At 45.0% G+C, this 16,156-nt stretch overlaps 1 protein-coding gene across 6 annotated transcripts in view; it reads left to right on the forward strand.

The window, feature by feature from the left end:
- Positions 1-7,981: 7,981 nt before the first annotated feature.
- The window catches only part of LOC106582021 (phospholipid-transporting ATPase IH), a 70,177-nt gene continuing 62,002 nt past the window's right edge, over positions 7,982-16,156 (forward strand). For all 6 annotated transcript variants that reach the window (XM_014164682.2, XM_014164679.2, XM_014164681.2 and 3 more), the window contains exon 1: positions 7,982-8,577. In XM_014164682.2, coding sequence (XP_014020157.1) covers positions 8,539-8,577 — 39 coding nt within the window. In that variant the 5' untranslated portion in view covers positions 7,982-8,538. The remainder of the gene's footprint in view (positions 8,578-16,156) is intronic.

The following is a 16,156-nucleotide window of genomic DNA, read 5'->3' on the forward strand; positions in this document are numbered from 1 at the left end:
TTCATTGTTTAACACCTACCTAATTTGAACTGCAAACAGCCCTCCAAATTTGCCAGTTACCACTGATACAGACCCCTTGACTTTTTATTCTAAAATTGATTAAATAACACATTTTCCTCATCAATCTACACACAATACCCCATAATGACTAAGCGAAAACAGGTTTTTATAATTTTTTGCGAATGTATTAAACATAAAAAACAGAAATACCTTCTTCACATACAATAAGTATTCAGACCCTTTGCTATGAGAATGGAAGTTGAGCTCAGGTGCATCCTGTTTCCGTTGATCATCCTTGAGGTATCATCCTTGAGGTACCCCCCTATCCACATTGACAGGACAGCAGTGGAGAAGGTGGAAAGTTTTAAGTTCCTCGGCGTACACATCACGGACAAACTGAAATGGTCCACCCACACAGACAGTGTGGTGAAGAAGGCGCAACAGCGCCACTTCAACCTCAGGAGGCTGAAGAAATTTGGCTTGTCACCTAAAACCCTCACAACCTTTTACAGATGCACAATTGAGAGCATCCTATCGGGCTGTATCACCGCCTGGTACGGCAACTACACCTCCCACAACCGAAAGGCTCTCGGTTGTACACCTCCCACAGCCGAAAGGCTCTCGGTCTGCACAACGCATCACCGGGGGCAAACTACCTGCCCTCCAGGACACCTACAGCATCTGATGTCACAGGAAGGCCAAAAAGATCATCAAGGACAACAACCACCGAGCCACTGCCTGTTCACCCCGCTTCCATCCAGAAGGCGAGGTCAGTACAGGTGCATCAAAGCTGGGACTGAGAGACTGAAAAACATCTCAAGGCCATTAGACTGTTAAACAGCCATCACTAACACAGAGAGGCTGCTGCCTAAATACAGACTTGAAATCATTGGCCACTTTAATAAATGGATCACTAGTCACTTTAATAATGCCACTTTAATAATGTTTACATTTCTTGCATTACACATCTCATATGTATATACTGTATTCTATACCATCTATTGCATCTTGCCTATGCCACTCGGTCATCGCTAATCCATTTATTTATATGAATATATTCTTATTCCATCCCTTTACTTAGATTTGTCTGTATTAGGTAGTTGCTGTGGAATTGTTAGATTACTTGTTATATATTACTGCACTGTCGGAAATAGAATCACAAGCATTTCGCTACACTCACATTAACATCTGCTAACCATGTGTATGTGACCAGTAAAATTAGATTTGATTTGATCTCCCCCTCCTCCTCCCCTCACTCTCTTTTCCATTTACCTCATCTCCCTTTCTTCCTTGTCCTCCCTATCTCTTCCTCTCTCTCTTCCCTTCATCTACACAGTACAATACATTATTAAGCCTTCAGGACCTTTACAATGGGTGCTTTCTTCCTTGTCCTCCCTATCTCTTCCTCTCTCTCTTCCCTTCATCTACACAGTACAATACATTATTAAGCCTTCAGGACCTTTACAATGGGTGCTTTCTTCCTTGTCCTCCCTATCTCTTCCTCTCTCTCTTCCCTTCATCTACACAGTACAATACATTATTAAGCCTTCAGGACCTTTACAATGGGTGCTTTCTTCCTTGTCCTCCCTATCTCTTCCTCTCTCTCTTCCCTTCATCTACACAGTACAATACATTATTAAGCCTTCAGGACCTTTACAATGGGTGCTTTCTTCCTTGTCCTCCCTATCTCTTCCTCTCTCTCTTCCCTTCATCTACACAGTACAATACATTATTAAGCCTTCAGGACCTTTACAATGGGTGCTTTCTTCCTTGTCCTCCCTATCTCTTCCTCTCTCTCTTCCCTTCATCTACACAGTACAATACATTAAGCCTTCAGGACCTTTACAATGGGTGCTTTCTTCCTTGTCCTCCCTATCTCTTCCTCTCTCTCTTCCCTTCATCTACACAGTACAATACATTATTAAGCCTTCAGGGCCTTTACAATGGGTGTGGTTGGCAGCAGGTGTATCAGTTGATGATTCCCACCAGGAGCAAAGACACATACGTAGAAATATAATCTATCTGTGGATACAGAAACCATTAGAGAGATCTGGGTCCTCCATCTTTCTCTCTGCCTCTAGAAACGTCTGCCAGTATCGGTAATGATGTCACAATGACATAGCCAGTGATGCAAAAAGAGTGGATTTCTGCCAAATGCTGTTTCTGAGGCCGGTTTGGATATATAGGAAATATTTTGAGCTATAATACAGGAAACATCCATATAATCTAGCTAGGTGACCATTATACACTGCGCCCAAAATCAGTGAAGAAATCAATCTTATCCCATGTAGTACGCTACCTATCACGTGTGCAGCTGAATACATAACAGAACGTGAATCACTCTTTTGGTGGTCAGAATGGGCCTGACTCTGGGTCAGATATAAGACCACATCCTCACTCCTCAGGTAATCAAACATCTGGCCACTAATGGCCTACTTCTATTAAGTGTTTATGTTTGTTGGTCAGTCTTGTTTTCACCAGATGCAAATACATTCTCCTGTTATTCTAACCTGGGAACTATGCAGGTTGAAGTTTTCCCAGTATCCTAATCACTTCAACGACAAAAAAAACACTTATTCACACACGCACGCATGCACGCACGCACGCACGCACGCACGCACGCACGCACGCACACACACACACACACACACACACACACACACACACACACACACACAGCTTCTGTGTTTGAATAACACAGACAGGGGTTTGTGTTAGAGAGAGAAATTGGGGAGAAGGAGAGCAAGACGGAGCGAGGGAGGAGCCAGAGACAGGGGAGCGACAGGGGGAGGAGCCAGAGACAGGGGAGCGACAGGGGGAGGAGCCAGAGACAGGGGAGCGACAGGGGGAGGAGACAGAGACAGGGGAGCGACAGGGGGTGGAGCCAGAGACAGGGGAGCGACAGGGGGAGGAGCCAGAGACAGGGGAGCGACAAGGGGAGGAGACAGAGACAGAGGAGCGACAGGGGTGGAGCCAGAGACAGGGGAGCGACAGGGGGTGGAGCCAGAGACAGGGGAGCGACAGGGGGAGGAGACAGAGACAGGGGAGCGACAAGGGGAGGAGACAGAGACAGAGGAGCGACAGGGGGAGGAGCCAGAGACAGGGGAGCGACAGGGGGAGGAGACAGAGACAGGGGAGCGACAAGGGGAGGAGACAGAGACAGAGGAGCGACAGGGGTGGAGCCAGAGACAGGGGAGCGACAGGGGAGGAGACAGAGACAGGGGAGCGACAGGGGGAGGAGCCAGAGACAGGGGAGCGACAAGGGGAGGAGCCAGAGACAGGGGAGCGACAGGGGAGGAGACAGAGACAGGGGAGCGACAGGGGAGGAGACAGAGACAGGGGAGCGACAGGGGAGGAGACAGAGACAGGGGAGCGACAAGGGGAGGAGACAGAGACAGAGGAGCGACAGGGGGTGGAGCCAGAGACAGGGGAGCGACAGGGGAGGAGACAGAGACAGGGGAGCGACAAGGGGAGGAGACAGAGACAGAGGAGCGACAGGGGAGGAGCCAGAGACAGGGGAGCGACAGGGGAGGAGACAGAGACAGGGGAGCGACAGGGGAGGAGACAGAGACAGAGGAGCGACAGGGGGTGGAGCCAGAGACAGGGGAGCGACAGGGGGAGGAGCCAGAGACAGGGGAGCGACAGGGGGAGGAGACAGAGACAGAGGAGCGACAGGGGGAGGAGCCAGAGAAGGGGGAGCGACAGGGGGAGGAGACAGAGACAGGGGAGCGACAGGGGGAGGAGACAGAGACAGAGGAGCGACAGGGGGTGGAGCCAGAGACAGGGGAGCGACAGGGGAGGAGCCAGAGACAGGGGAGCGACAGGGGAGGAGACAGAGACAGGGGAGCTACAGGGGAGGAGCCAGAGACAGAGGAGCGACAGGGGGAGGAGCCAGAGACAGGGGAGCGACAGGGGGAGGAGACAGAGACAGGGGAGCGACAGGGGGAGGAGACAGAGACAGAGGAGCTACAGGGGGAGGAGACAGAGACAGAGGAGCGACAGGGGCCAGGGAAGAAAGAAGAAAATGAAACAAAGCAAGGGGGAAGTGAGTGTGTGTTTCAGGATGTTAACATTGAAAGACTTCCAAGCATACATACATCATGTATAGTCTTGTACCTGTAGATGATATGTTTGAGAGTGAGAGACATGTTTCTGTTACCAGTGGCTTGGGTAAATAACAGCAGATGTGAAATACATTCACCAAACAGAGAACCATAAAACAAGTGTAGACTCCATTTAAAGCTCTAAAACATTTATCTTAGCCAGTCTAACAACACATATATAATCCTATTCATCCTTGACTCTGAGAAGCCATGCTAACGCACTATGCTTTATATATAAAAGGGGTAAACCTGCAAGAAAGTGGTAAATAGGGGGCTGTTTGAAAGGGGTCATATGCTGTAAACATTGCTGTTTGAAAGGGGTCATATACTGTAAACATTGCTGTTTGAAAGGGGTCATATACTGTAAACATTGCTGTTTGAAAGGGGTCATATACTGTAAACATTGCTGTTTGAAAGGGGTCATATACTGTAAACATTGCTGTTTGAAAGGGGTCATATGAACATTGCTGTTTGAAAGGGGTCATATACTGTAAACATTGCTGTTTGAAAGGGGTCATATACTGTAAACATTGCTGTTTGAAAGGGGTCATATACTGTAAACATTGCTGTTTGAAAGGGGTCATATACTGTAAACATTGCTGTTTGAAAGGGGTCATATACTGTAAACATTGCTGTTTGAAAGGGGTCATATACTGTAAACATTGCTGTTTGAAAGGGGTCATATACTGTAAACATTGCTGTTTGAAAGGGGTCATATACTGTAAACATTGCTGTTTGAAAGGGGTCATATACTGTAAACATTGCTGTTTGGAAGGGGTCATATACTGTAAACATTGCTGTTTGAAAGGGGTCATATACTGTAAACATTGCTGTTTGAAAGGGGTCATATACTGTAAACATTGCTGTTTGAAAGGGGTCATATACTGTAAACATTGCTGTTTGAAAGGGGTCATATACTGTAAACATTGCTGTTTGAAAGGGGTCATATGAACATTGTTGTTTGAAAGGGGTCATATGAACATTGCTGTTTGAAAGGGGTCATATAAACATTGGTGTTTGAAAGGGGTCATATAATCATTGCTGTTTGAAAGGGGTCATATAATCATTGCTGTTTGAAAGGGGTCATATAATCATTGCTGTTTGAAAGGGGTCATATAACATTGCTGTTTGAAAGGGGTCATATAATCATTGCTGTTTGAAAGGGGTCATATAATCATTGCTGTTTGAAAGGGGTCAAATAATCATTGCTGTTTGAAAGGGGTCACATAAACATTGCTGTTTGAAAGGGGTCACATAAACATTGCTGTTTGAAAGGGGTCACATAAACATTGTTGTTTGAAAGGGGTCACATAAACATTGTTGTTTGAAAGGGGTCACATAAACATTGCTGTTTGAAAGGGGTCATATGATCATTGCTGTTTGAAAGGGGTCATATAATCACTGCTATTTGAAAGGGGTCAAATAAACATTGCCTTGTATTTTTTACAGGTAATATACCACATCTTTCTGAAATGGGTATAGGTCGTTTTTCCCAAAGTTGCCAGAATGCCAGGGGGGTTTCTAGGATTTGAAGACATTCAGGGCTTAGCCCAAAGCCAGTAGGGGCATTCTCCCCCAGATGTCAACGGCTAAATTCATGAATTTGGTGCACTTTGAGATGAACATTGAGTGATTTAAACATTGAGAGATTAGATTTTTTGGAGGCACCTTGCACCTTCCCACCTGCCACAGCAGACACTGCCAGTACTCAATTAGAGTTGTAATTGTGGGTCTCTATACTCTGGAACACTCTCAACTCTGGAACGCTCTCTACTCTGGAACACTCTCTACTCTGGAATACTCTCTACTCTGGAACACTCTCAACTCTGGAACACACTCTACTTTGGAACGCTCTCTACTCTGGAACGCTCTCTACTCTGGAATACATACATCTACTCTGGAATACATACATCTACTCTGGAATACATACATCTACTCTGGAATACATACATCTACTCTGGAACACTCTCAACTCTGGAACACTCTCTACTCTGGAACACTCTCTACTCTGGAATACTCTCTACTCTGGAACACTCTCTACTCTGGAACACTCTCTACTCTGGAACACTCTCTACTCTGGAACACTCTCTACTCTGGAATACATACATCTACAGTGTTTTGTCAAAAACCACTCAACAACTTCAAACTTAGACTCTGACCTGTCCAATGAGCAGAACTGACCAGAATAGAAAAAGGAGTGGGAGGCCCCGGTGCACAACTGAGCAAGAGGACAAGTACATTAAGGTGTCTAGTTTGAGAAATAGACGCCTCATAAGTCCTCAACTAGCAGCTTCGTTAAATAGTACCCGAAAACACTAGTCTCAATGTCAACAGTGAAGAGGCGACTCCGGGAAGCTGGCCTTCTAGGCAGAGTTGCAAAAAAAAATACATATCTCAGACTGGCCAATAAAAATAAAAGATTAAAATGGGCAAAAGAACACAGACACTGGACAGAGGCCTAGAAGGCCAGCATCCCGGAGTCGCCCCTTCACTGTTAATGTTGAGACTGGTATTTTGCGAGTGCTATTTAATGAAGCTCAATAGTTTCCCGAGTGTATCAAGAATGGTCCTCCACCCAAAGAACATCCAGCCAACTTGACATAACTGTGGGAAGCATTGGAGTCATCATGGGCCAGAATCCCTGTGGAACGCTTTCAACACCTTGTAGAGTCCATGCCCCGATGAATTGAGGCTGGGGGTGCAACTCAATATTAGGAAGGTGAGAGAGAGAGCCTCAAATATCACATTAATTTGTACATATCCACTGTATACATGAAATGCGGCAAAGTTTGTTCCTGTTATAGCAATGTCTTTGGTCATGTTCATGTGGGTCAAACAAAACCCCCCTAATGGTTGGTTGACAGTAGAACATCCCACAATGCAGGCGATGGCAGTATGAAGTTGGTGAAGTGCAACTGCAGAAACTTGCAGTCGACTGCAGTCAAAACTTCTTGACCATAAATCTCCCAAGTGGCGCAGCAGTCTAAGGTACTGCCTCACAGTGTTAGAGGTGTCAATACAGACCCTGGTTCAATCCTGGGCTGTATCAAAACCGGCTGTGATCGGGAGTCCTATAGGGAGGCGCACAATTGGTCCGGGTTAGGGGAGGGTTTGGCTGGGGTAGGCCATCATTGTAAATACACATTTATTCTTAACTGACTTGCCTAGTTAGTTAAAGGTTAAAAAAAATCACATGATTTTTGTTAAGTCAAATAATTTTATCCGCATAATGCAACACACTTTGGAAGGCGGTGGGTGACCAAACAAAAGTGATCCACTTGAACGTGCCCATTGACAAATAAAAGTACTGTAAGGGGTGGTCGAAGGGTCAAGGGACTTGAGTGGTCCACTGCGTTGTAAAATCTCGACCAATGACAGCTGGCACTACATCACTCCAGGTGCTTCTTGCAGTGCCTGGTATTGCCTAGCGCAGTATACTGTATTGTTTACATTCTTGCATAGCGCAAGTGATGTGTGGTTATGGAAACTCATCAGACTGAAATGTTTAAAAAGAAAATCTATAAAATACATGGTGACCATCAAAAGTTATGGGGCTGGATCAAAAACACCTGGGGCTGATGCCCCGGAAGTCCAAACCTAACGACGCCACTGCATAATGCCACGGGCATCCACTTTTTTGTAACAGCTTAAACATTACGAAACTTGTATTTCGATCACATAAGCCTCACATAATTCGACACGATAGACCTCCATACAAAAAAGGCTTATCTCACGCGAACAGATTTTGGGCGGAGTAAATTGCCTCTTCCTCTCTCGAATAAACCGTTATGTCGCACACAGATGCATTTTGATTTAAGTCAGCATGGGGGTGAAAGAAATTGCAATGCGCATGCGCAGCATTCTGACGTATAGAGGTAAACAGCTATTCGTATGTGCACCATAACAGAACAAAAAGAGAGCAGGACTGGAGGGAAAGACTGATATGAAAGGAGATTCATAGAAGAAAAATAACCACCAAGAGGAACCAGTGAAAATAAGCTCTTCAAGAATTTTCAATGATCAGTTTAGCAAACTTTTATTCGTTATGAAAAAAGGGACATTCCCGAAAACGATTGCCGCGTTCACGTCTCAGTCGGAACTTGTTAACTGGTTGTAGTTCTACATGTGCCGCGTCAACCAGCTTGCAAGTCGAAAATGTCAGAGTTTCCCAGTTCCGACTAACGCGTGAACGCGGCATAAGCAGCAGGAATAGCTGCATCACATTGCTCAGATGCATGGCTGTCCAAAATTACATGGAAATCAAAACAGCCAACTGAAAGACCGCTGCTGTCTCGCGCTCATTCAGATGGAGAGGCAGAGCGGTCGGGAGCGATGGATGCGTGGACAGAGATGAACATTGGGTAGCGTCGGTAAAGATCCAAGGAGACTGGAAAGTGGACAGTAAATAATTTGCCAACGGGGAGCTGTCAAAAGAATGGATTTTAGCGTGCTACGGAATCTCATCAGTAGATACGTAAGTAGCGGATCGATCAACTACGCAATGTTACATTTGTATTCCAGTAACATCTGCAACTGGCATTCTGTTACATATCCGTTACATTTTAACTAACATCGCAACATTGTTGACTTTTTGATACACCGACGTGGGTTGTTTAGGCCGGAAAACATGTTATCAAAGGTTTGTTACAGCTAAACGGCAGTGCAAATGGATTCCCGCCAGGCTTCGGTACTTTGTTTTCGAGCTGAATGTCGAATGTGCCAGAAAGGTCCAGATGCATTGGAAGAGTGTGGAATTGAGATCAACTTCTACTTGCTAGCTTCATTGACAAACACAGAGTTGGAACTTAGCTAGCTAACAAGTGATTTTGGGCACTGATAAAGAGTGTGTAGCTTGTGCTTCATTTTTGATAGTTTGACAGCTTGCAGATGATGACCTTTTAGACATGTTATTGTTCTCAGAAATCAGACCTGAGCGTGCAGCCAGACTTTCCTGACTCAATAGACTATATGCAGTGCACTCAATAGTTTTTAATCCACTTTTTTTTTTTACTTGAGAACATACTACACCAAACATCTTAGCTAGATGTAAAATTGTGACACTAAGACCTCAGCAAAAACGTCAATGTATTACAGATTTCTTGATTTGTATTACATTAATTCATATTATTTTACTATGTTGTTGCTAAGGTGACTCCGGAGGGACAAACAACTGTACTTGCCAGGGTACGATATACGAACATAACACACCCAAGACAACTCTCAACTCTCATTCAGTCACGGCCGCAAGCATTTCTTAATGAGCAATCCGAAAAACAAGGCCAAATCAGGAAGTGCAGTCACCCTTTGTGTGTGTGAGAGAGAGAGGCAGATATCAAGAAGGAAAGTCACACAGAGAATTACAGCGATTTGATATATAATCAATGGGCTGAACAGGAGCAGAGCAGGAAATGGCTGTGTTGATGACCGTGAATTACAGTGTTACCGGTCAGAGCGTTAATGTCACTGTCATTAACACAGCCCGCTATCTGCACAGAAAGGAAGCAGCTGGACGCTAATGAGAGGGTAACCGTGATAGGAAGCAGGCCGATGACTTTGTCTCAAATTATACCCTACACAGTACACCACCTTTTTTTTAAATGACATTTTCTTACAGAGTTCAAAGATAAAATAGTAATCACATAGTGCATCTACTTCTGACCAGGGGGAAGGGAACAGTGATAGGAGGCTGACCTCCTCTCAGGCTCTCTGAACATACAGTACAACCTCCATTAAAACCTGCCTTCACTGGGTGTCTATCTTTGTTTTGTAGAGTGTGTGTGTGTGTCTGTGGACGGTGGCTTGACTGATGCCCTGCTGGGTGTGATGTCAGGGGAAATCAGATTCACTAGTGAGAGGAGGTCACAGAGCTCACCTCTCATCCCTCACTTTGCTCCCTCCATATCTGTATCACCATGGCAACATGAAGTTGAGGTGGTCATCCATCCATGCTTCTCTCAGCTTGTTCTCCTAGGCTACAGGTATACACTCTAGGCAGGTGTTAAAGGTCAACTAGAGACTGTACGGTTAGTTGTTTACTATGTCTTGTTGACTTATTGATGTTTTACATTATCGTCATGTAGCAGACGCTCTTATCCAGAGCAACTTACAGGAGCAATTAGGGTTAAGTGCCTTGCTCAAGGACACATCATCAGATTATTTTTCACTAGGGTAGCTCGGGGATTCGAACCAGCGAACTTTCGGTTACTGGCCCAATGTTCTTAACTGCTTGGCTACCTGCCGCTATAGTTTTGGGCATTTCCATGTAAAAGGACCCATGAGCACCAACATGACATTTATAGGAGCATATCAAATTGAAATGAAAGCATAAATACATTTTTCAACCATTTTCCATCTTAAAAATGAGGCAGAAGTAAAGGCTTTGATTTCTGAATAAACAAATGGAAAAGGGGTCTTAGGAAACCTCTACCAGGAAAAAGTCTTAAAAGGTATCAGAAATAGGGTTGAACATTTTGGGGAATATTCAGAGGTGGAAACTTTCCGTGGGAATTAACGGGAATATATGGGAAATATACACAAATTAATATTAATACCATTTTTAAATGTAGATGTTTTTTGCATTGAATATATTTACCATATCATATGGAGACGGAAACATAAACCTTTTACCTTATCATAAGTAGACATAATTGCAAATGATGAAATCCTTCCAATAGAAATAAAAAATACAATTTAGTTATGAATTGAACATTAATTGAGTTGACTCTTCACATGGGATGATTTCACTGAACAACAAAAGAAAGGGAATATTGAATGATCCCCAATGATCCATCGCATCTCCCCAAAACATTTTCAACATACATCTGTAAAATGATAGTTTCTAGACTAAAGCTTTGGTTGTCTTCCTCTCAGGCTTCCATGTCTTCTCCCTGGACCTCCTCAATGTCCACCTCTTGAACATCAGACTCTGGGGTCTCATCTTCATTGTCACTTTCCAACCTTGTTGAGGATGGATCGTTGTCAGGCTCAAAAAGCCTCAAGTTTGCCCAGATGGCCACCAATGTTTCAACCCTTGTATTGGTCAGCCTGTTGCGTGCTTTGGTGTGTGTGTTCCCAAACAAGGACCAGTTGCGCTCTGAGGCGGCTGATGTTGGTGGGATTTGGAGGATGATGGAGGCAACATGGGAAAGAGCCTCAGATCCACAAAGTCCCTTCCACCAGGTGGCTGATGAGATGTGTTGGCACGACTGCCATACACGCTGCGTAGTGTATGGGCTTCAGGCAGAAGTCTTCACGCTCTTTGATGTATTTCAGAACTGCAGTTTCCTCTGCTTGGAGCAACAGTGAAGTGGGCAGGGCAGTACAGATTTCTTCTCTTACATCTGCAAGCAGAGTCTGAACATCAGACAGGATGGCATTGTCTCCCTCAATCTGTGCAATGGCTACTGCGATAGGTTTCAGGAGTTTCAGGCTGCTTACCACTCTTTCCCAAAATACATCATCCAGGAGGATCCTCTTGATGGGGCTGTCCATATCGGCAGACTGATATGGCAATTTCCTTCCCCTCCAGGAGACTGTCAAACATGATGTCAACACCCCAACGGGTGTTGCTGGGCAGCTTCAATGTGGTGCTCTTATTCTTCTCACTTTGCTTGGTGAGGTAGATTGCTGGAATAACTTGATGACCCTTCGCAAACCTAACCGTTTACTAGGCTCTCTTGTAGAGTGTATCCATTGTTTTCAGTACCATGATGTCCTTGAGGAGCAGATTCAATGCATGAGCAGCACAGCCAATGGGTGTGATGTGAGGGTAGGACTTCTCCACTTTAGACCAAGCAGCCTTCAAGTTTCGCAGCATTCTGTCATCAGTGCAAATACTTTCTGTGAGTTTAAGAAACATTGCATTGTGCCTTGTAATTCTGTTACCATAACTCCACTTATCTGTAAGATATTTTCTAACGTCTCTCCCTCTTGAGTGAGGATAATAAAAGTTCACAGAAGTAACAATTAATGGTAAACCTACCTACCTAGTGATTTTACTGATATCAATTTTGTTTACAAATTATTAAGTGACTAAAACTAGTAATTCCGTTACCAAATCGGTAATGGAATTACCCAAAAATCTGTAATGGAATTACTGGAGCTGAATTGGCTACAATGGGAAATCATAACAATCACTCACCACAGTCACCTGCTACTGTCCTCCCTTCCACTGGCATACTGTTATGTTCAGCTCATAGTGTCTCCTGTTACTGTCCTCCCTTCCACTGACATACTGTTATGTTCAGCTCATAGTGTCTCCTGTTACTGTCCTCCCTTCCACTGGCATACTGTTATGTTCAGCTCATAGTGTCTCCTGCTACTGTCCTCCCTTCCACTGACATACTGTTATGTTCAGCTCATAGTGTCTCCTGCTACTGTCCTCTCTTCCACTGACATACTGTTATGTTCAGCTCATAGTGTCTCCTGTTACTGTCCTCCCTTCCACTGACATACTGTTATGTTCAGCTCATAGTGTCTCCTGTTACTGTCCTCCCTTCCACTGGCATACTGTTATGTTCAGCTCATAGTGTCTCCTGCTACTGTCCTCCCTTCCACTGACATACTGTTATGTTCAGCTCATAGTGTCTCCTGCTACTGTCCTCCCTTCCACTGGCATACTGTTATGTTCAGCTCATAGTGTCTCCTGTTACTGTCCTCCCTTCCACTGACATACTGTTATGTTCAGCTCATAGTGTCTCCTGCTACTGTCCTCTCTTCCACTGACATACTGTTATGTTCAGCTCATAGTGTCTCCTGTTACTGTCCTCCCTTCCACTGGCATACTGTTATGTTCAGCTCATAGTGTCTCCTGTTACTGTCCTCTCTTCCACTGACATACTGTTATGTTCAGCTCATAGTGTCTCCTGTTACTGTCCTCCCTTCCACTGGCATACTGTTATGTTCCTCCCTTCCACTGGCATACTGTTATGTTCAGCTCATAGTGTCTCCTGTTACTGTCCTCTCTTCCACTGGCATACTGTTATGTTCAGCTCATAGTGTCTCCTGTTACTGTCCTCCCTTCCACTGGCATACTGTTATGTTCAGCTCATAGTGTCTCCTGTTACTGTCCTCCCTTCCACTGGCATACTGTTATGTTCAGCTCATGTGTCTCCTGTTACTGTCCTCCCTTCCACTGACATACTGTTATGTTCAGCTCATAGTGTCTCCTGTTACTGTCCTCCCTTCCACTGGCATACTGTTATGTTCAGCTCATAGTGTCTCCTGTTACTGTCCTCTCTTCCACTGGTATACAGTTATGTTCAGCTCATAGTGTCTCCTGTTACTGTCCTCCCTTCCACTGGCCTACTGTTATGTTCAGCTCATAGTGTCTCCTGTTACTGTCCTCCCTTCCACTGGCATACTGTTATGTTCAGCTCATAGTGTCTCCTGTTACTGTCCTCTCTTCCACTGACATACTGTTATGTTCAGCTCATAGTGTCTCCTGTTACTGTCCTCTCTTCCACTGACATACTGTTATGTTCAGCTCATAGTGTCTCCTGTTACTGTCCTCCCTTCCACTGACATACTGTTATGTTCAGCTCATAGTGTCTCCTGTTACTGTCCTCCCTTCCACTGGCATACTGTTATGTTCAGCTCATAGTGTCTCCTGCTACTGTCCTCCCTTCCACTGACATACTGTTATGTTCAGCTCATAGTGTCTCCTGTTACTGTCCTCCCTTCCACTGGCATACTGTTATGTTCAGCTCATAGTGTCTCCTGTTACTGTCCTCCCTTCCACTGGCATACTGTTATGTTCAGCTCATAGTGTCTCCTGTTACTGTCCTCCCTTCCACTGGCATACTGTTATGTTCAGCTCATAGTGTCTCCTGTTACTGTCCTCTCTTCCACTGTTATGTTCAGCTCATAGTGTCTCCTGTTACTGTCCTCCCTTCCACTGACATACTGTTATGTTCAGCTCATAGTGTCTCCTGTTACTGTCCTCCCTTCCACTGACATACTGTTATGTTCAGCTCATAGTGTCTCCTGTTACTGTCCTCCCTTCCACTGACATACTGTTATGTTCAGCTCATAGTGTCTCCTGTTACTGTCCTCCCTTCCACTGGCATACTGTTATGTTCAGCTCATAGTGTCTCCTGTTACTGTCCTCCCTTCCACTGACATACTGTTATGTTCAGCTCATAGTGTCTCCTGCTACTGTCCTCTCTTCCACTGACATACTGTTATGTTCAGCTCATAGTGTCTCCTGTTACTGTCCTCCCTTCCACTGACATACTGTTATGTTCAGCTCATAGTGTCTCCTGTTACTGTCCTCTCTTCCACTGACATACTGTTATGTTCAGCTCATAGTGTCTCCTGTTACTGTCCTCCCTTCCACTGACATACTGTTATGTTCAGCTCATAGTGTCTCCTGCTACTGTCCTCTCTTCCACTGACATACTGTTATGTTCAGCTCATAGTGTCTCCTGTTACTGTCCTCCCTTCCACTGGCCTACTGTTATGTTCAGCTCATAGTGTCTCCTGTTACTGTCCTCCCTTCCACTGGCATACTGTTATGTTCAGCTCATAGTGTCTCCTGTTACTGTCCTCCCTTCCACTGACATACTGTTATGTTCAGCTCATAGTGTCTCCTGTTACTGTCCTCCCTTCCACTGACATACTGTTATGTTCAGCTCATAGTGTCTCCTGTTACTGTCCTCCCTTCCACTGACATACTGTTATGTTCAGCTCATAGTGTCTCCTGTTACTGTCCTCCCTTCCACTGGCATACTGTTATGTTCAGCTCATAGTGTCTCCTGTTACTGTCCTCCCTTCCACTGACATACTGTTATGTTCAGCTCATAGTGTCTCCTGTTACTGTCCTCCCTTCCACTGGCATACTGTTATGTTCAGCTCATAGTGTCTCCTGTTACTGTCCTCCCTTCCACTGGCATACTGTTATGTTCAGCTCATAGGGTCTCCTGTTACTGTCCTCCCTTCCACTGGCATACTGTTATGTTCAGCTCATAGTGTCTCCTGTTACTGTCCTCCCTTCCACTGACATACTGTTATGTTCAGCTCATAGTGTCTCCTGTTACTGTCCTCCCTTCCACTGGCATACTGTTATGTTCAGCTCATAGTGTCTCCTGTTACTGTCCTCCCTTCCACTGGCATACTGTTATGTTCAGCTCATAGTGTCTCCTGCTACTGTCCTCCCTTCCACTGGCATACTGTTATGTTCAGCTCATAGTGTCTCCTGTTACTGTCCTCCCTTCCACTGACATACTGTTATGTTCAGCTCATAGTGTCTCCTGTTACTGTCCTCCCTTCCACTGACATACTGTTATGTTCAGCTCATAGTGTCTCCTGTTACTGTCCTCTCTTCCACTGACATACTGTTATGTTCAGCTCATAGTGTCTCCTGTTACTGTCCTCCCTTCCACTGGCATACTGTTATGTTCAGCTCATAGTGTCTCCTGCTACTGTCCTCCCTTCCACTGACATACTGTTATGTTCAGCTCATGTGTCTCCTGTTACTGTCCTCTCTTCCACTGGCATACTGTTATGTTCAGCTCATAGTGTCTCCTGTTACTGTCCTCCCTTCCACTGGCATACTGTTATGTTCAGCTCATAGTGTCTCCTGTTACTGTCCTCCCTTCCACTGACATACTGTTATGTTCAGCTCATAGTGTCTCCTGTTACTGTCCTCCCTTCCACTGACATACTGTTATGTTCAGCTCATAGTGTCTCCTGTTACTGTCCTCCCTTCCACTGGCATACTGTTATGTTCAGCTCATAGTGTCTCCTGTTACTGTCCTCCCTTCCACTGACATACTGTTATGTTCAGCTCATAGTGTCTCCTGTTACTGTCCTCCCTTCCACTGGCATACTGTTATGTTCAGCTCATAGTGTCTCCTGCTACTGTCCTCCCTTCCACTGACATACTGTTATGTTCAGCTCATAGTGTCTCCTGTTACTGTCCTCCCTTCCACTGGCATACTGTTATGTTCAGCTCATAGTGTCTCCTGCTACTGTCCTCTCTTCCACTGGCATACTGTTATGTTCAGCTCATAGTGTCTCCTGCTACTGTCCTCCCTTCCACTGACATACTGTTA

The sequence above is a fragment of the Salmo salar genome, chromosome ssa21 (genome assembly GCF_905237065.1).
Source record: "Salmo salar chromosome ssa21, Ssal_v3.1, whole genome shotgun sequence".
Classification (NCBI taxonomy): Eukaryota; Metazoa; Chordata; class Actinopteri; order Salmoniformes; family Salmonidae; genus Salmo; species Salmo salar.